Source organism: Melanostigma gelatinosum, assembly GCF_949748355.1.
Source record: "Melanostigma gelatinosum genome assembly, chromosome: 6".
In the NCBI taxonomy this organism is placed as follows: domain Eukaryota; kingdom Metazoa; phylum Chordata; class Actinopteri; order Perciformes; family Zoarcidae; genus Melanostigma; species Melanostigma gelatinosum.
Window position 1 is genome coordinate 7,045,333 of NC_136639.1, and position 21,589 is coordinate 7,066,921.

General features: G+C 40.2%; 1 protein-coding gene across 1 annotated transcript; it reads right to left on the reverse strand.

The window, feature by feature from the left end:
* Positions 1–332: 332 nt before the first annotated feature.
* LOC306778923 (tetraspanin-15) lies at positions 333–14,398 on the reverse strand. Its single transcript, XM_079270663.1, has 8 exons — positions 14,091–14,398; positions 7,912–8,097; positions 7,053–7,127; positions 6,826–6,921; positions 5,144–5,260; positions 3,665–3,715; positions 2,086–2,202; positions 333–1,532 (listed from the first exon to the last, which is right to left on the reverse strand). The coding sequence occupies exons 1-8, from the start codon at positions 14,187–14,189 to the stop codon at positions 1,197–1,199; spliced, it is 1,077 nt and encodes a 358-aa protein (XP_079126789.1). The 5' UTR covers positions 14,190–14,398; the 3' UTR covers positions 333–1,196.
* Positions 14,399–21,589: the final 7,191 nt, after the last annotated feature.

Here is a 21,589-nt window from a genome sequence, read left to right on the forward strand (position 1 = left end):
TGAAGTCCAAAGCTGGATCACATCCTGTCAGTTTAAACGCTCTGCATTCATCTACTTAATATACAAATGTCAATTGGAAGGTAATCTGGATTTTAAATAAAGAAAATAAATTTGGTTATAATAATCACCCGCTTATATTGTAGAGAAGCCGCTACAGGCTGGAAGAAAATAAAACATTTTTGACCTCACACGATGCGTTCTGGTGAGTAACACTGAATGACATATAATCCTCTCTGGAGACAAGATGTTTCAGTTTGCAGTTGAAATTTATTGCAGCTTCATCGTGTTTGTATGCAAAGCAACTCAGCACTAAAAAAAAAAAATCAGTCGACAAATTCAGCTTTATTGACAAGAACAGTAGTGTTGATACAAGGCAGGAGCTAGGGGGAAGCTCAAAACAGTGCATAACTCAGGTACAAAAACCGTCAAGAGTAGATTTTCACTGGATTTGTAGTCTGGATAATCCCTTTAGTTGTTCCATTAAAAGATGGAATAAAAAGTTTAGTTTAAAAATGGAATAGACTGAAGCCCCCCCCCCCCACCTAACATGTAAACTGAGAATTTTTAATTTTTTTAAATTCACTTTATATACAGTACAAAACATGCATCCCATGTTATTCCACAACTACCAGTCTTACAATGTACACTGACTGCACGAAATCAAATCAAAACCATAGTAAAAAGAAATAATACACAAACTGTACACATCCGTCACAGACGCTACACGCAAGACATACTCGGCTATTCCTCGGACACTGAAAAACATCTTTTCAAGCTACAATTAATTTACACACCAAATAGTACTGTCCTCTGACCACTGGGCTATTCTTCAAAACAGCCTGAGGTAAGCTTTAGCACATGAGACATAGCTCAATGTCAAAGGCTAAACAATTTTAATAAATTAAATGCAACATAATACCACGAATCATTGAATATCAACCGCCACAAAGACAAAAGAAATGTGTTTTTTTTTTTAAAAAGCCAATGTTGTTCCTTCAAGTTTTGTTGGAAAACAGATTCACCAACAAAGTGCCAAAGTACTTTTCATCCCTTTAGCTCACCGACTTTCTCTTGATCCAATGACGGACAGGTTCAACCATTAAGTAGTGCAACACAACTTCAACAAATGCAATGATCACAACGACAGAAAAACAAAAAGGCCAAACCCGAAAGGCAAGAAAGGGCAAAAAGACCAACTAGTGTTCCCTTTTCTGCTTCCGGCCGATATCTACCTCGTCCAGCCCGGTGGCCGATCTGGACTGCTGCAGTTCTCGGAGCTGAGAGTGAGTGAGAGGCGCCTGCTTCTTGAGCCTTTGCATGTGAACATCGATGGGGTCGAGATCGGGCTCAACGACGGGGACGGGCAGGTAGCCGCCGTCCCTCGGCAGACACATACACCAGCCGGCACCGGCCAGGTCCAGCTCGCTGTACTCGACCTCTGCCTTCTTCAGCTTGAAGTCCACCATGTCGGTCGACTCGCTCATGTCCACCAGCAGGTTCCAGAAGACGCAGCTCAGCATGATGCCCAGCAGCTGCAGGGAGACGTTGGACCTCGTTAGTACAAAAGCATCTCGGGGTTTGGAAAAATAAAGTCAGCAACTTTATAAATAGATTTTTCTCACTAGTGAGGGCACTATTAACTATTTTTAGACAAAATGTATAAGCTACAATTTATACCGAAGCAGGAAAGAGCCAATGGTATTTATTTATGCAGTTGCTCTAGAAGAGTAATTGTTGTAATGACTTCTCTCTGAGGTTGCTGCGACAAGTCTAAATACATGGATGAGAAGATTTACAGACATTGTGTAGCAGACAAATTCTAATTCATCAAATGGCATAAAACTGTCAACAAAATGAGCCACGGAAGCAAGTTTTTGAAAAGCAAAATCAATTCAGCTTTTGCTTCTGGCAGTGTGTGAATGAATTTGCCAGGCCGTGTTGATGTGAGAAATATTTAAATGTCACAGGAAGTGAGGAGTTTACAGTTCAGATATCATGGTTAATTTGAAGCGGTGCGTTTGGTTGGAAAAAGGGCTTCAAACCAACTCCAGTGTCAGCGAGTCGGTGCTGTGACTTTTAAATTACCTGGGGAAGTCCAATTGCGCAGCAGAGTGCAACAGTTATTCCAATGTTGTCACTCATCCAGAGGTTGACTGCATGGATGCAGCCCCGCACATAGATCACCTCATGCAGGGTTTCACGCTGATGCACAGACCAGAGGAAGACAACAAGAGGAAAGTTTCAGTTTCAAGCTAAAACTGAACAGTCACTACCTCTAAAAGAAGGGAAGTAAACTCGCAAGCTGCATCGGTGGAGTTCTAACACTCCAAAGCTGTCACACACAGCAGAAGGTATTTCAATTTCAGCTGTTGGCTGTAAAAACTAGATGCTGGAGGATGGAAAGACAGAGAAATGTAGCATTACAGACTGCTTGCAACAAACAGCACACCATGATTGTAAAAGACAAGTCATGACATTAAAAAATAAAGTTCTTAGAGGGATACAATTAAATCATAGAGCCCAAAGCAAATCCTTCTTAAAAGACAATAAGCTAGCAGAACTTAATTTGTTTTTATCAAATTTGCCCAAAATCCTGTACACTCTTTTACAATCACGAATTTAAAAAAATGACATACTACAGGGATGTGTATTATATTAAACAATTGCGTATTCGCGTGATCAACTATTATTGTTGAATGGAGAGAGTACCAGCGGAGGCTCTGTTCAAAACCGCATACTAAACATACGATTCATATTATGTACGACATAAAATTGAGTATGTAGTGCGTTCCAACAGCATGTGGATAATGAGTGGAAAGCGTCCTCCAACTGCTTTACTGCAAAACAAAAAAAAAAGCTGCCAAGAATTAGTGTCACAGAATGTAATGATGCTCAGAAAACCGAGTGAAAGAAATCCTTATGACCATTTAAAGAGCCGGAGTGTGTGTGTTTGTTTGTGTGTGTGTGTGTGTGTGTGTGTGAGAGAGTAGCTGTAAATGGGGGATTTACGTTGTGCTTTGATGGAAGTATTTCATGTTTTACAAGAGAAAAGGCTTCAGAGATGAGGTCACTCTTCTACTTGGATTGATGGCATCTCAGGAAAAACATCTGGCCAATACGGTAAGTGAATTCTTTCCTATGCTTTAACAAGGGTTCTTTGTGTTTAGCAACAATGTTTGTTTATTTTATTTGACCAGCATGAAGTATATTAGTTCCAGAGTATTGATAAATATATTTAATTACTTTTTTTATATGAGACACTTTTTATGGGATTTTTCATCAACGACTGACTGGATTAGCAAAACAACATGCATTTCCATCTGGTGACTTGATCTAAAAAGGGTTTATGAATTAAAAATAACAATATAAGATCATTTCCACATTATTAGATTTGATCCATTTTGCCCATTACTAAACCCATAAACAGCAACATCTCAATTTGATTAAATAATTATTTCCTCAATTAACCGACTAATTGCTGCAGCTCTATGTTGAAAGAAAAGTGGGACCTTCACTAAAATTGTGACAGCAGACATTTTCAAGGTGGTTTTGACATGTTAACAAATAAACGGTTTCTAAAGTGGTCCAGTGTGAGCCAGACATGCCGTGTTAAGAGTCATGATACTTACAACCAATGTTAAAATGTGTCTATAATAACTCTTACCTCATTATCCAGAGTCTTGTAGCCACATAAAGTGTTGACGACCTCTCCTACCTGTGCAAAGATTGAAGATTGACAAAGTCAGAGACCTTAACTGAGCTAAGAGGACAAGAGACAAAACCATGGGGACAGAAGAGGGAGCTGTGCTCCTCAAAAAGAGGTGTTCCTGTCCACTGTCAGCCAGAGCGTGAACTTAAGTGTTTGCAAAATGGCTGCAGCCCTGACAGGTAGGGACTGATAACAGCAGAAACCTAGCCAGTGTTCAGCTTCCGTAATCAACTCCTATCTCTCTGGTGTGTGTGTGTGTGTGTGTGTGTGTGTGTGTGTGAGTGTGAGAGAGAGTATTGGATGAATCTGTCATTAAGTTTCTGCAGCACAGCTCCGCTGCTTCCAGAGACAGTATCAGTGTTTTGAGCCGAGGGACAGGAGTGATACCGGTCACAGAGGGTGGAGGGGGCCACAGGGGAATTTAAAGAGAGAGCTTTCCTAAAGGCCACATATATACGAGAGAGATGCTTTCCTCATACAGTGAACGATGCCTTGGTAAAGCCGGAGACTTCACTAACTCAGTGCATGTTTTTTTGGATCTGTGCCATCTGTCAGCAGGGACGAGGATTATTGAACAAGATGGCTGCAACATCAGCGATACTCTGATACCAGATGACATGGTATCAATAATTGCTAATCAAGTGGCTGAATTGGTTCTTCTGAAATGTGCCGTCAGCAAAGAAATCATGTCTATTTACAGTCTATTCCGTGAACACCGTATAGTCTTCCAAGCAACCAAACATTCCAGATGACCGATTACGTGTCATGTTACCGGCATGCGAGTGGAAAAAATGTCCATTATAGTTTTAGTTTATGTTGTGTTATAATCAGTGTTTCATTCCAGAAGCATCAACGCCATGAGTTTCCTATAAAATACTGTATCCAAGCTTGAATTGTAGTTTTTTGGGGTATTTCTCACCTAACGTGCAGTTTAAACCAACTCTGGTGCGTGTTTCCCGTTTGCTTCACTTCAATTAGGCCGGTGTGAAAGCCGGTAATCAGATTCCTGGTTTCCCAAGCCCATAATAAATGATTTATTAGGGAGCACCTTGTGACACCGGAGAATTCAAATAAACACATGTGGTGCTGTAATGTGCTGCATGTCTCAGGGATTATTATTTCCCAACGGGGGTTTATGTTCTGCCAACGCTGCAAGATGACAGTGGTCAAAACTGACCAATCAGTAGTGAGTTACCGGTCAGTCACTGACGTTATGGTCGATCCTCACGGTTTATTTGTATCGAGTCGGTGTGACCATCAACCAGACTACAGCAGAACTAAAACGTACGCTTTTTTTTCTTGATCTGGACCAACTGTACTGAAATAAAAGGTGTGAAAGCAGGAAGTAGCAGATGCTGCGGATGTTTTATGTGATTTTATGTGTGTTTTTGTCTGTTTGGTGTGTGTGTGTGTGTTTGTGTTGCCAGCACTCACCTTGCGGCGGACACAACAGGTATATGGAACCCCACAGGCTAATGGACCAGTACCGTTGCAGAAATGGTACTGGTTGACTCCCCAGTCCTTATACTCATCCCCTCCACAACATGAAAACTGGAAGACAACACAGTATTCAGACAAGGCAATTAGGAACAAAGCACGCTATCAAAACAAAAAGTTCTCGAACATCTCTTAAACTAAAACAACCCGCTGAGTTACAGCTTCTGGGGTTCTATCCACACGGAGATCCCTCACAATGTTGCCTTCTTATCAAGACAACATTATCCCTCTCTACATCCAAGTCCTACAGCAAATTAAAATAAATGTCTGCAGTGCTAAACGGGTGCTCACGTGAAGACTGCAGAGTTTCTGACAATCAATTAACGGCTATCATTTTGAAGTACTGGGTTTAAGTGTCCAACGTGTTGAGACCTTTCCCAGACGATGAAGGACATCTCTATCTCTGTCATCGCCTGACCTCCGCCGCATGCTGCCAGGAACCACACTGGCTGCGCAAATAAGACATTTTTACAAGCAGTGGGAAAAGAAGCAAAAGAAAGGAGGACACAAGGCAGGGAGCGGGACGTGATGCCCTCTCTGTAGGTGATGAAAGAACAGCGAGTATTCCCGGATACAGAAAGGCAAACTGTGAGAATGGCAGTTGCGAGACAAGAGACACTTTTCTGAGCTCACAGTCAAAGGTTAAATGTCCATTACAGCCAATTAATTTGTCGAGAGTTTCAAAGAAACGGAGCACGTACGGTTTACACTTCAGTGGAGCCAAAACTGATGTCAGTTCTTCTGTTATTGCTCAGATAAAATATGTGTCTCAGAGAGAACATGATATTTCTAAAATACCCACTGAAGCATTTTCCATTATTCGCTTGTTCATCGATTTAATAGCTGCATACTGCCACAAACTAAATCTTTGCCAAATTTTTCCCCCCACTATTGTTTGCAATAAATACCCCGTCCATCAATGTAGACGAACAAACACCCCGTTATCTTTTCGCTGCTCTAAACGACTCCTTCAGATGTTTTAGTCTGTTTTCAGAAAAGCAAAAACAATAATTATTTTAAAAAAAAACGATTCATTGTTGTGCTTCATGTAGCTGGATTCAGATAATCTCACTGTAGGTCGTGTTACTTGTTCGCCCACTAGAGAAACTGCCAAAACAGTACCAGGAGGGTTTGAAGGGGCCGGTATGTGTGTGTGTGTGTGTGTATGTGTGTGTGTGTGTGTGTGTGTGTGTGTGTGTGTGTGTGTGTGTGTATGTATATGTGTGTGCATGCGCGCGCTTAAAGGCTTTTTCAAATGGGAATCACGCCGCAATGGTCACAAAAATATGACAAAGCAGACCGACTATTCCCACAGTCTTTCTGAAAATAAAGACAATACTGAAAGTCATGTCGTGTTTTGATGAAATGACCAGCTTGGCGCTGAACCAGCTGGATTACAATGCAGGAAAACAAAAGCTGTGTGACCATCTGACTTCTACTAAGAAACAAATGTATCATTATTAAAGCTCTGAATAATGCACAAGGAATTCTTGTGAGAGAATCAACCTGGAGATCTTTTTATCCTGCATCTACTTATTGCAACAATATCAAAAAAAGCCACACTTTTCAGAACAATACTGCAATTCTGTTCATACTTTCTCGATAAAATATCAAACCACCTTTTCCTGCATGTAGTCCAAGATGTTTTTGAAGTCCAGATCATCGTAGTAGTGCTTAATTCCTTCTCGTATACTGCTCTGGACCAAGGCAGAGGTCTAGATGAAGCGGAAACACAGAGGAGAGGTGCTGCCAGTCAGACAGTACAGTGAAGGAGCAGTGACCTCACTATGGCCAGAGGCTGATAATACATGAGAATGTACAGCACGCGAGAGAATGTGACGTTTACCTTGTTTTCAAAGATGAGAGCCATGGTGAGCCCGATCGCCTGCAGGAGCAGCAGCACACAGAGAACACAGAGGAACTGCGGAGAGAGGAAAGAACTAATTCATAGAGCATCCGCAGGAAATATGTATTGGGTTGTTTGATTTATTGGATTATTTATGGATTTTTGCTGACAAACACTAAAAATGCTAACAAGACAAGCAGACATGAAGGAGCATCAGGTCCATGTTCCTCAGAGCGGAGCATTAACTCGAGGGCTTCCTCAGTATGACACGCTTCTCGTCCTCTTCATCAAAGCCTGAGTAGAAACACCACTAACTTCCTTTTCTATGGTGAATTTTTAATCCCCCTTTCCTCAGTTCAGTTTATTTAGCTAAAGCCAATTAGATAGTTGCATAGCAACTACAATAATATATCCCTGCACACTGAGCTCTTTTTTCTATTATTGGTGAAAACCAACAGCTGTGCGTTTTGCATTGGAGGTGAATTCGAAGTGGTCACGGATTTAAATGTTTTATGAACTGCTGCTGCCGGGCAGACTTTGATCACAGTATACATGTCTCAGCTTTGAGTGTGCAATTTGTATATTTACATACACATGTACACAAATACGTATATGTTTACACACATACATTTGAAGTTGTACCCTTGTATGTGTAATTTCCTATTTTATTCCTCATTACATCCCTGATTTTGTAACTCAGCTGACAATGCAAACTGTAAACTGACAATTAAAATGCTACCAATAAACATTTGCACACACACACATATATATATATATATATATCTCATGTCATGTACAACAAACATTAAAAGACATGTGCTCATGGCCACATCCCCTCCTCCTCCTCTATCATCCCTACCATGTGCAGCAGGTTCTTGTTGTCCCTGAGCGATCCAACCATGCCCACCACCGACACGGTGAACATCACCAGGCCCAGCAGGATGAGCACCACAGCAGGGGCCAGGAAGAGGCCCTCCAGGGTTCTATTCTTCTGCCTTTCCACTTCGGCATACAACCCCACACACAGCACACAAAGACCCATCAGCTGTAGGGAGAGGGGGGGGGGGGTTCATGAGATAAACACCGTGACAATCCTCAGTTTGAAGTAGTGTTCAGCTTTTTGAACTAGAGGGCTTTATTCATTCTCGTGCACTGCGGTTTTGAAGCCTCAAGTTTGACATTATGGCCGCCGACACCTTGGTTTTTGGCCAATTGTTTTTTGTTTTCTTTAACAACCAGAGGTTGTCCGGTTGTTGACTCGAGCAACGCTGAAAAAGAAATTTTTAGGAGACCAACATTTTACGATTAACTTCCATGAACTGAAAACACAGAGTGAAAGGGTTAAAGTTCTAAGAGGAAACATCTTTTTTACTCTAAATGGACCGTGATTTACGAAAGGAACATCATGCTGTTTTGACGAAGACTTGAAACTAGCGATTCAGACCATAAACTCATGTTCACAGAGCTAATAAGTCAAGTGAGAAGTTTTCTCAGACTTCTATACAATCAGACTTCTTTCTGCAACCAGAGGAGGAAAACAATTCTGTTATTTTACAGTATTGTTGTTTGTATTTGTATTCGTTGTTGAATAAGAAACATTTTCCAAAAGATTTGGAATATTTTATGCATTTTTGTAATCCAGACGATTACCCAAATACCACAATTGAAAAGCGAACACCTCTATCGTATATCCGAATAGTCAAATATTCGGGTCCAGCCCTGTAGTTCAAAGCCCGATACTGAACGTGTCATATTAAAATAAGAAAGGCCATGGCAGGAAATTCATACAAGATGAGTTCAAAACACCCGATTGGATGCGCAAGAAAACTATGACGCAGTAACAGAGAACAAGGCTTTAAAGACAGCAAGAGGATTTAGCTAGTTCTATTGAAAAATAAGAGCAAATCAACAGTAATTAGTGATTGATAGTCAGTTCGGTTTAACACCACCACCAACCTGACGAGGAAGGCAATGACATCCGTACGTCAGCTGGCCTACTTTCATTCGTCATTCTTTGATTCAATTTAAATTACAGTTCAATCGTTGCAGCCATAACACACGTCAGGAAATGTTCTGTTCAGATATTTGGGTCTACATTATGCGATATGAATGACCATGCCCTGTTGTTACAGCCAATGCGCTCCTGTCTAGCGTTGCTCCCAGGGTCGTTCTTGCCACATCATAGTGCTCCACAGAAAAGTCTAAAGTAGGTGACGTATGAGGCAGAAAAGATGTATTTACTAAACATACAGGTTGAGATGTTTTGTTCCTGGTACACAAACCCCAGCGTGTGCTGAAGATGTACAGAGTGTTCACATCATGTTGGGTTAAGGCTGCAACATTTGACGATTAAGGGCACAAAATATAGAAAGATTGCGAGTCAGCAGATAAATGTTGGGGGGTTGTGAGGGTTAAAGGGGCAAGAAAAGAGGAGATCAAGATCTGCGACACATATATATGTATTCATATCTTTTGGAGACCTTTTGCTGATCTTTGCTTCTTTTCTTTTTTTTAGAAATATCAGATAATTGACCTCTTGGGGCCTTAAAACAGTTATTTAAACAAAACCATCTGGTAAGTTAAGAGGAGGAATCACTCTGGTGGAACTGGAAGCTGCCCATAGACATCTGAAAAAGACTGAATCACTGGTCTAATCTTTAACATTGTATTGTTTTATACGTTTGTTTTAAATGTAGAAATGTTCATCAGTAACGTAGTTATAGCTGTCAGACAAATGCAGTTGAGTAAAGAGTACAAAGAGTGGAGTAGAAGGATAAAGAAGAGTCGTAGACATGCAGGTGGCGAGATAGAGCAAAGCCCCCGAGCGGTTAAGAGTTGCCTTGCTCAAGAGCACCTCGGTTGTGTCCAGGCGGTGAACTGGCAGAAAGGTAAAATAGAGAAACCTCAACGTTGTACATAAGTACATGATTACATGTACTTAGATCTAGCTGGTGAGTGTGCTGGATCAGTGTCCCACAGCGAATCGCTGTAAAGAGCATTACCGTACATGAAAATGAGCCGTATGTCTAAAGACACTGAAGACTGTAAACAATCAGAGTACATGTAGACAAATGAGTCAAATGGAGAGAGTGTTGTCCTCCGGTTTAAATTCAACTGATGCAGGTGCTACAAAAAGAGAAGTTACAAACAGCGCTTGCTTTCCTGCTATTGATTTTCACTTGGACGCAGAGGCAATCTGCCTGAAGAGTGGGGTCTGTCTACTTCAACTCTATTTACTGCAAAAAGTCAAACCTAAACCTGTTTGTTTATGTAGCTAAATTTAAGAGGGAACAACAGACATTAAGCAACATGAGCACTTGAATCCATGGGTGTAAATGTGCCAGATTTAGCCATACAGGCTCATTTTTAGTCGGTGGCAGGTTGATGGTAATAAAGAAAGCATAGGTTCTTTTGACAGCTATTTTTTTACTTGTGTTTTGAAATGTGAGTTGGGAATCTATTATTATGTCTGAATATTTTAGCTGCCATTGAGGTGTAAGACATGAGTTTGTTAACTAATTTGAGATACTGACCAATGAAGCTGGTCTTCTATGAGTGCGTAAGCCTACTTTAGAGTCAGGATGGCTTTTGGAGCTGGTAATCATTAAATGAATACAATGTGTCGTAAAAAATAGTGTTTGTAGTATGATGTGGTACGAGTGTAACTAACCTTGAGCAAAACAAAAAGAGAGAAAATAACATCAACCAGACCTATTCAAGTTCCACTGGATGAGGATCTGCAGCTTTAAGGTCATTAAGATGGGCCTCACTGGCCTGAATCACAGCAGCAAGCGGCAGAGATATTAGAGGGGAGCGACAGATCATATTAAAGAGACTCTGGAGTGCTAATGATATCAAACTACTGAGGTTCTGGAGTCACATTCATAATTTGCTTTTATATGCTATATATATATATATATATATATATACATACATATATACATATGGAGAGTTTTATATATGACATGGAGATATATATATATATATATATATATATATATATATATATATATATATATGACACACGCAGTCAGGCTGATTGGTGGGGGTGCAAAGTTAACATTATTGCGCGAATTTTCCCGGCGATAAAAGTGATGTAGTGGTGAGATGGAGGAATAAAACAAAGGAGTTAAGTGGGCCCATGACGGCTGAGGATGACTCATCTTTACTTATCAATGGCATGGCAAGGCTTGTCCAGCAATGTAGCGTCTGTTGGACCCTAAATTAAACAATACACATAAAGAAAAAAAAAACACATTGATCAAAGTTCTGGCTCTGGGCAGCTAATCGATTTAGCTGCCAATGTGCCTGGTGGCTGGGTTGGGCGATATGGAGAAAATCAAATATCCCGATATTTTTGACAAAATATTTACACCATGTGATTTCAGTTATGTGGACATAATGACTAAGTGGAATAAGGTGGGAACAGCTTCGGGAAGTTCAGAGAATAACATCCCTTTCCTGGAATGCAGCCTTTAACACCTGGAAAAGACAAGACTTAAACCTTATTACGATATTCTAAATCTTAGACAATATCTAGTGTCGTATCATAATATCAACTTGATATTTATATTGCTCAACCCTACCTGGTGCATAGAAAAACTCTCCAACCACAACCAAAGTTACCCAAATAGATTTACTTGTGTATTCTTAGATAAGTGTGGCTTAATTAATAAAAGAAAACTGTGTTATGACGTGTGGGAAATACTGAAACCCTAAAAGGTTGATGCTTATTTAGCTGAAATGTATATATTTGGATTTGTTCATCTGCCACAGACTTGTGTTACCATCAAAATAAATCAGTGGTCAGCTGTGAAAAGTTACTGATTGTTTGTCCGCTGACCTTATTCCAAACAAACCAGAATACTGTGAACAGATATTTAAACTGAGTTTGGAATAATTTAACTTTACCAACACGGTTAGGAAGATAACATTTAAAATAGGGAGGCATAGTATGTAATAATTAATATATTATTTACTGTTATGATTTATTTTAAATTATTTAAATGAACATGGATTGGTTGAATGAGCAACAAAAGAGACTTTCACATCGCTCCTATTTTCTGTCGGCACTACTATTTACCCACAGCAGCGTCCCTTTAAGTCACATGTGTCAAACTCAAGGCCCGCGGGCCGAATCCGGCCCGCCACGTCATTTTATGTGGCCCGCGAATCCACCTGCAAAACAAAAATTAAAATTTAAAAAAAAGATTTATTTTATTTATTTTTTGGAAAAATAATTAAAAGTTAGACTTGGAAATGAAAGTATCCCCATGGTCGAAATTATGAGATAGAAAGTTGAAATTATGTGATAGCGTGTTGTCTGTGTACCGACATTAAAATGATCACAACAGGTGGACAGGAGAGGCAACAGCCCGAAAAGAGGTTTTCCAACGATTGAAAAAGATCGACAAATAATCCCAAAATGTCCACGAAGAGAAAAATTGACGCAGAGGGAAGAAAATGTAATGAAAGCTGGGAAAGCGAATACATGTTTGTGCTTCAAGGAGAACAAGGGGTCTGTCTTCTGTGTTATGAGGCAGTGTCGGTGATGAAGGATACAATTCACGTCGGCATTTTGACACCAAACACGGAGCTAAATTTAGCCTCCAAGAAAAACATCAAACTGTCCAAGAATTAAAAGGCAGACTGCAATCACAGCAGAATATATTTACACAGCTACAGCCCAGTGCATGCTAAAGGTATGCGAGCAGAGCTCCGACCAGATACAGACTTTTACAAATGTCAGTTTGTGAAGAAACACCATCGCAGACCGAGTTCATGAACTAGCAGCAATCTAACAACACAGCTAGCTAAGAGACGAGCAGGTACTTGTGTTTCTAATGAACTGTTGATGAAAGCACAGACAACACGGATACAGAGCATCTATCCATGTTCATCAGACCTGACTCTCAGTGAGGAGCTCTTGGATGTAGTTGCCATGCACAGGACGACGACAGGGAGGAACATTAGTGATGCAGAGAGGTGACACAAACAGCTTTGAACAAAGTTAATGTAATAACTTGTGTTTGATATTTGTCTTTGTTATTTTCTTTAATAGTTTGATCTTTGATAGAGTCATGTGGGTTTCTTAACCCTCAATTAAAATGATTTATGTTATAATAACAGAAATGTGTTTAAATATCATTTTTCATTTATATAACTGCATGTACAATATGTTTACACTTGAATAAACAATAATCAAATGCAGAGAGAGTTATTTAACATGTTAGGAGAAGTTACAGTTATACAGTTACAACCGGCCCTTTGAGGGCGACCGTGATGCTGATGTGGCCCAGAGTGAAAATGAGTTTGACTCCCCTGCTTTATGTGGATACAACGCCCTGCACCACCGTGCTGTTTGCTAGCCAGAGATCGCCGTGGATAGATACCACATGCTACATATTAGTGTCTTGTTTATTAGGATTGCCCAAAAATCCCGTTTTGGTCAACAGATTGTAATTCTGTGGCGCTAATGTCTATCCTGCAAGCTAATCGTTCACCAGCTAGCTAGCATCCACAGAACGTCAAACCAGATCCCTTCAGAAAATACGTCAACTTTATGTGACGTTACTCAACAACAAAAACACAATGTTGTTAACAAAATGAATGACTTGTGTTTTAATCAATATAGTCTCCTGGTAAATACGGAATGCGCCAATGTCAACACAGGGCAATTTATGCCATTAAAAACCCAGTTATACCCCGTTTCACGCTGTAACGTTAATAGGCGGAAGTCCGACAGGATTTTAGGTGAATCCGTGTTTTAGATTGAAATTGTTCTCCAATGTGTCGTTATCCTGGTTCAGGGTACATGCCGATTTGTACAGCAGATCATATAGACTCTGAATATGCCTGCGTTTATGCTCTAACAGGTGTGTTATGTGTCTGGGGCAGATAACGTTTAAACACGAGTGTTTTTCATCAGGTTCTGAGCGATGACTCACTGACGCTAGTGGGTGGTTCACGTCCACTACAATTAGCAGACAAGCTCAAACTCAAAGAATGCGGATGTTTATAAATGTACAGGATACTTACCGAGAAGAGCATTGAGTAGACATTTAAGGTAAATTTGATGAAGTAGTAGAAGTGGTTGGTTTTCCTCAATTCAGAGTAGGACGGCATGGCTGCTGACATCAGTGAAGCTAGCTAACGAGCTAGCTAAACGTTAGCTATCCCTCGTTTACTTCAGGCAATATCAAAATAATGACAAATAAACATCTAATGTCGTTAATGAAATTTAAAAAAGGGGTTTAAGAGAGCTAACTGAATTTTATATATGTAGCGGCCCTCATTTCTCACGTAAGTTAGTGTTGTAGCCACTGAAACAAAACCACTTCCGTACGGCCGCGTCCAGGGTACACGCTTTGTTTTGACTTCATTCTTAAAGGGGCAGTAAAAGCATCCTCGTTATTGAATTAGATTTAGCTGCTCCGGTTAATTTGTAACATTATTTGTGTTTAAACTATAATGTGTTAATATTTGTCAATGTTTGTTGCTTGTGAGATATAAAAATGATAAAAAGATAAACCAATTAAAATGTTAAAAAGAAGACATTGAGGTCAGAACCTCATTTACCTCAGAAAAACTAAGAAACAGGATGAAAATGTAATGACCACTCTAAAGAAACTGGGTCATACTAGTAACAACATGGTTACAGATATATAATCAATGAGGCTTGTTAAAAGTAATTCAATCCTTGTTGCATTACTTTACCCGTCATGTGAACCGACTTGAAAAAAAGTGAATGTGACAAGAATATGCGCATAAGTTAAAACATACCTAAAAGACAGAAAAACATGTTTTTGAGAAATACAAGCAGATAAATTAGTAACTACGAGCTATAATGCATTAATTAACAGACTCAGTGCACAGCTAATCCCCCCTTGCTTCAGGTTGCATCAGTTGTTGCTGCAGACCGGTTGGATATATTTGGCATGCTTGTGACATTACTGATGCATTCACAAATTGGTTTACACACTTGCAAAGCTGTCCATACTGTCCCAACAGTGTTTGAGTTTCCCATCTTTAGAAGTTTTTTTTAATTTTAATTTCTATTGGAATCAGTAGTTTCACTTCCTCCTGACTTGCTCAGTCCTGGAGAGAGGTGCATTGACATAGCTGTGGTGCATAGTTTAAATTTCAGGTGATGTGCAACCTCATCTCCTGTCTACACTCCATCGTGTAGACAGGGAGAAGCACGAGCCATGAGTCATCAGGTTGCAGTTGACAAATTACTGAAGTCCTTCAACCAACGTTATCCTCTTTCTGTGTAAATATCCTCACTTATTATGTCTCCTGTCATCTGTTCTGTGGCTGACCTGACGGCCTCTGGCCTATTGGACTACTCTGCCCTGATATGGAGGGGTCGTGCTACTCCAGTGCATCCGAGGATTGCATCTAGTCCCATGATCATCAACAAGAATAAGTGGACAAAGAAAATAATTAACGATCATGCACTGCTCTGCAAAGTCCATAAACCTCAATCTTTCTGAAGGCTTCTCTCACTCATCAGCATGTTCATTGATATTTGTTGAAGGAATTATATCTCTCATCCCTGCACATTTTTAGGGCCAGGTTGTCAGCAGCTCATCAAAGAGTCTCACATCTTTCACACATAATTGAGTTTAAATGTTCAGTGAGAAGTAGGGAAACATTTAGGCCAAGCTACTGAAAGACAATCAATCGAAAGGTCAGAAATAACATTTGGAATTCAGAAATGTTTTAATGTCTCTCAGTCCCTCAGGATCATCGGTCAGCCGGGGAGACAGTTTGCATGGACTGAATTGAGTTTAAATTCAGTAACCCAGCTCATTTCTTGTGTTAAGTCATCTGAATCCAGCACTTCCTCTGCCAGCCCCTTTCCATACTCCAAACCACCCACCCACACACACACACACACACACACACACACACACACACACACACACACACACACACACACACACACACACACACACACACACACACACACACACAGACGTATATAAACAGAACACAACACCTCTATTAACCTGCACACATACTGGACAAGGATTTATTCAAATATATGATCTGACTCTCATGAAACCCGTGCAACTGATACATTCAAGAATATGTGCCAGGGACTCACAGGTCAGAGCTCACTTTGTTGCAAGAATGTACATTCAAGCTAGAATCAGGGCAGAATCAGTTAGACCCGTGAGAATCACTTTCCTCTTATTGGTGTCTCCAGTCAGGGATGTTGTAGTGAGGATAATAGAGAGTCAATTGTACTATTGCCCCAACATGGGGAGGGCCCTAAAAGAGCCTGTCATTAGAATTGTGTTTTTATGTGCGAACAAAACAAAACAGTTTGACATACAATCCTGTCTTTAAATAACTGAAGTCAGACTAATTTAATGGAAAACAGCAGGTTGTTAACACCAGTTAACAAAATCCTTTCATAAGATCGACGAGTGAACAAAACTTGCTACCACCTGTTTTAGGATTGTTTATTAATACTGATAGATTGGACATAGCTAGCAGCTTATAGTTTGGTTCAGCTAGATGATGCATGAATGCTAAATGTGAGCTCATACCGTAATAAAGAGATATCAAGCAACCTATTGCTGCAATTTACACCAAAAGGAGATTAGGATCAAACATCCAGAGGTAGCACTGCAAACAAGTCTCCAGTGAATCTTGTTTATTTGTGAAATACAATAATCCTTTCAAAGTGTAGAGGCCAGAGTTCAGAAATACATGGGTCTTTAGTTATTATTTATTTGTACATGGGGCAACCTGGTGGTCTAGAGTTAGACCATGAACTGAAACAGCCTGTTCTCAATCCCAACTCGCAAATATGGCAGCATTGTTAGTGGTTCACATGTAAAATCATAATTTATGAACCTGAACGATGTGACCATCGATGTATGCGTCAAACAAACACAGAGCTTTCCCCCAGGAGCGCAGTGTGTGTCCCGTGTGAAGTAAAAAGTCAGTGTTGACTCTTTTACAGGTATAACGTTACTCCTACTTGTTTTTATTCTGGAAAGAAAGTGTCTGCATGTTACGAGCGGAAATTGATGCCAGAGGGCTACCTAGAGCATCATAGTTTGACGTGTAGGGTCATTGATCATGCTGCCGTATATTTTACTGCTCCTATACAGTGGTGATTCCCTTTCACTGCATGTGACAGCCTGTTGCTATCACCTGAGACTCATACAACTCCCCTTTCCCATCACAACAGTTGATGAGAGAGCCCCAGCAGCAGCCATGAGGGGATGCTCAGTATCAGTCACAGTAGTGGTGACAGCTTTTGGAAGGTAACAAGAAAATTGCTTTTATTTGACTTACTAACTTGAAAAATAGACTAACTATAATGTTTTTTTCAGTAGTTTCAGTACCTGAAGAAGGAGCAAAATGTCAACATTTAAATGTGTCCAATACTTTGGTTTTTCTGTATAACTGTTAAACTATTGGCATTCCCATCAGCCTCAGCTGTACTTTGTGTTTTGTGCTAATTCAAGATTTTGGCATGCTTACACACTAAATCTAGATTGTAAACATTGTAAAAATGATATCTGCAGGTTAGCATTGTCACAGTAAGAATGATAGCATGGAGATGTTAGGGCAAAGTGCCACTGTTCCCAAGTAGAGCCTCACAGAGCCGTTCGCATGGCCGTAGACTAGTCTTGTTTTGACGTTACCTTGAATTGAAGCAACAATCTAAATATACGAACAGTTCAAACTGAATCGCTTTGAGAAAAAGGGACACGATGCATGCTTTATTAGAGGAAAAACATCTAGACACAGAAAGAGATGTGGTCAGAAAGTTAATATTCAATTTTATATTACAGTCATCTCTGTTCATTTATAGCCTAATTCAATTATAAGTAAGATATTTCAATGCACTGCAATTCAAATGTAGAGGACTCTGCGGATCATTGGGCCTCATGCAGCGACATTCTATTAAATGTCTCTTATATTTTGTCTTAATTCTTAAGCCATTCAGAAGCTGAACACACGTGATATCATCAAAGGGTTTTTTTAATAGTACCAACAGTATTTATTTTGCCCACAATCCAATCGATATTATTGTTGTGAAACAAGAAATAATGAGAAAACAAATGTGAAAACCGTGAATCAGAAATTATTTATTTATTTACAAAATAAGAACCAATCGTTGAACACAAATAACAGAAAATGTGTTCATATGTTGCATCTTGCATGAGGCCCAATGTCACGTGGTGCATGGATAGCAGCCGTACAGGTTATTGTGACCGACCTGATGTTTTCATGGCTAGACCTATGCATTGCAACTTGGATGCAGCTGAAATGAGGGAGAATATCTCATCAACGTGTGTGGCGTCGCTCTCCTCTTTTGCTTCTCCTTCCAAGCAGTTTAGACTCCACCATGGAGCTCTGACAGTTGTGATGGAGAGGACAGTCCAGAGTGGATCGAAGCTTCTCCCAAGAGAAAAGCAACATCCTCATGCAAGAGGAACATGATTACCATAACCGGACACCATCTATAATGGGATTATATTTGGAGAACATTTTATGGTAAATTATGTTGTTGGGGTCATCGGGCAATTGTTGACCTGGGCAGGACATAGATCAGGCATTATGTGAAAAGCAGACATTTGCAGACAATTACAGAAGAGAAGAGAACATGTGTTGACCAGCCAGTTTTTGATATTAGAGGATAAAACCACTGTTACAAACCACAATGTGGTGAATAAGCTATCACACAGATGCAAATTTAAACGTAAGGGGTAATAAAGGTGATAAATCCTGTGCCCTGATCATTATATGAAAATCTGTTGGTCACTTTAGGGGCCATGAATTCACAGAAACGTTCATGGACATTCAGCTGTTAGAGTTGTCACAGACCAACGTGTTTTAAGGGGTAATTCTGACTTGAAAATCCTGACATGTCATAGCAACCCAATAGTTGTTTGTGTTGGACAGAGATAAAAATGAACTAACTGACTGCATATCTGCCTTTTTTTAACCTTCATTTAATCACAATACTAATACATAGCATTGCTTCTTCTTCTTTTTCCAGTGAGCCTTAGTCAAGATGGCAACCTACAAAAGGCCCATACAAGAGGTACACTAGGTACTAGCATGCACTAGCATGCACTAACATTTAAACCTTAAATTTAACCTTTAAAATTCTTAATGGCCTTGCACCTCCCCCGTTGAGCACTTTCATAACACAAAAGACCAATAGCAGACTAACCAGAGCAACAGCTCGCGGGGACCTAGTGGTCCCAGGCAGGAGAAGCAAGTTCAGCCAGCTATCATACTCTGTCACAGCTTCCGTCACCTGGAACACTCTCCCATCACACATAAGACAGAGCACCACATACAGGTTCTTCACACACAACCTCAAAGCCTGGCTCATTAACAACCAGGTGTGTCAGCACTAACAGTCTCATGCCTGCCATGTCCGTATGTAGCCTGCCTGTCTGCCTGTCTGCCTGTCTGCCTGTCTGCCTGTCTGCCTGTCTGCCTGTCTGCCTGTCTGCCTGTCTGCCTGTCTGCCTGTCTGTCTGTCTGTCTATCTGTCTGTCTGCCTGCCTGCTTGTCTGTCATGTTTGATCCTGTGTCTGCAGGATTGTATTGCACAGCTCTGTTTGCTTGTTTTTGTGTTGTTGTCTTTTTAAACAGTTTTTAAATGTTTAAATGTTTTTAGCGGCTTCTAACACCGTGCCCAGGGACAACGGTTGAAAATTAGCTTTTTTAGCTAACACTGTCACATTTACAGTCATGTTTTTATTAATGTGTGCTGTCGATTAATGTGAACTGTCCCTGTACAAATAAAATCTTAATAATAATAATAACATGCATGAAAAGAGTAGCCTGCAGTGCAATAGTTACGGGAATTGTGAGAGAGGAAGAAAATAGTCAAGTATCAAAGATGTAAATTGCATGATTTTCTGCGCTTAGTGAGTTTGACACAGTGAATGATGGCCTCAGTGCATCACAAAGAAACTGTCTGTTCTTTTTCCAATATTATTCCAAAAGAGCCTGACAATGAATTCTGTGTGGCATTATTGTGTGGCTGCTGTATTTCCAGTCGTGAATTTACCGTGACCCTCTCCAACTGAATGGTATCTCTTGGTTGTTGTGGAACCTGGTAATGTAGCAGCTCCATTCATATATTCATGAGAAAATTGTTCTGGTAATCAGCAGCTTAAATAGATAGAGTTCGTTCACATCTGAAAGACACCGGATGTCCAGAGAATCCTATTTTCTGCGTTGTTTCTAAAGCAGGCTTAAAGCAATACAGCCACATAGGGTTGAAGCCCGTGCATGTACATGAAGATATTCTTGCAGAGTGAGTGACTACCTGCTGTAGCCTCACGGGGAAATCTTCCTGAAGCAAACAAAGAGCATATTACAATTTTTGTTCAACAAAATAAATTGTAAATCTAAACTGCAGACTTTCAAGAATTTAAAACTGGCAGAAGTTCTATTATGTAGTTAGAAAAAGATGCATTCAATTCAAGTTTAGTTCCAATAACTTATAATTGCTAATGTAATTCAGTTAACAATATGCTTCACCAAGAGTGAGCGTTAACAGCCAGGCCAGGGGCTCTGTGAGACGGTACTTAAAATGCAACAGTAGGTTATAATATTCATAACCTCCTGCAAAAATATCAATGATGTGCACCTTTCAGATTCACAGCACGAAAACCTGCAGCGATTAAAAGGTCCTCTACTCCACGATCACAAAACGGAGGGCTGTGAGTTACGGTCTATTCAACTTTCTGCTTTCCAGTCTTGTTGTGCCTTCAATAGTCCAGGCAAGCCTGGAAGCAGCCCTTAATGAGCTCATTCATCCTCTCACATTGCTCCTCTGGGAAGACTCCTGCAAATGCAGTCTGGAAAAATGGAATAAAGTTTGATATTGTGAACAAGTGCTGTCTGCTGAAGAAAATATCCCAGACTGGCCCTCTTATGAAGAATTTCTGTTACAGTGTGAATCAATAAAATCAATTTTTTACTAAGCGTTTGTTGTTTGTGAAAATATGTAAAGAACCTGTGAAGTATATGTTTCAATACTACTATTGATCTTTGTCATCAGCATGTTCACGTTCTATGAAGCAGCTCATCCCCAAGTGCACATCCAGACTGTGAGACCACAAGAGGGGGCGGTGAGTGGGAAGGCAGGGACAGTGTGACACCTCACCACATTACGCACCACATCCAGAAAAAAAAATGGGTTGCTTCAATTTTATTTTGAGATTAAATCCATTCAAAGTGATGGTCATCAATGATGCCTCCACACAACTACAACCATTATTGTTACAACTTTGACACTATTTGTATTGATATTGGCACATTATTACTCATGTGCCCGAATTCGTTCATTCAGTCTCCTGCTTGTGTTGGATTTGTTATTGTCTACAAAGCAATTATGAGCGAATTTAATCAGATGAGAGGTATTTAGGCATGATTATCCTGTTGGCTTCCCTGTACGGTCTGAGTCGGATGGAATAAATAGCATAATCATAATTACAGAGACTTCCTATTGGACGGGTGCGCAGCGGCTCGCTGCATAA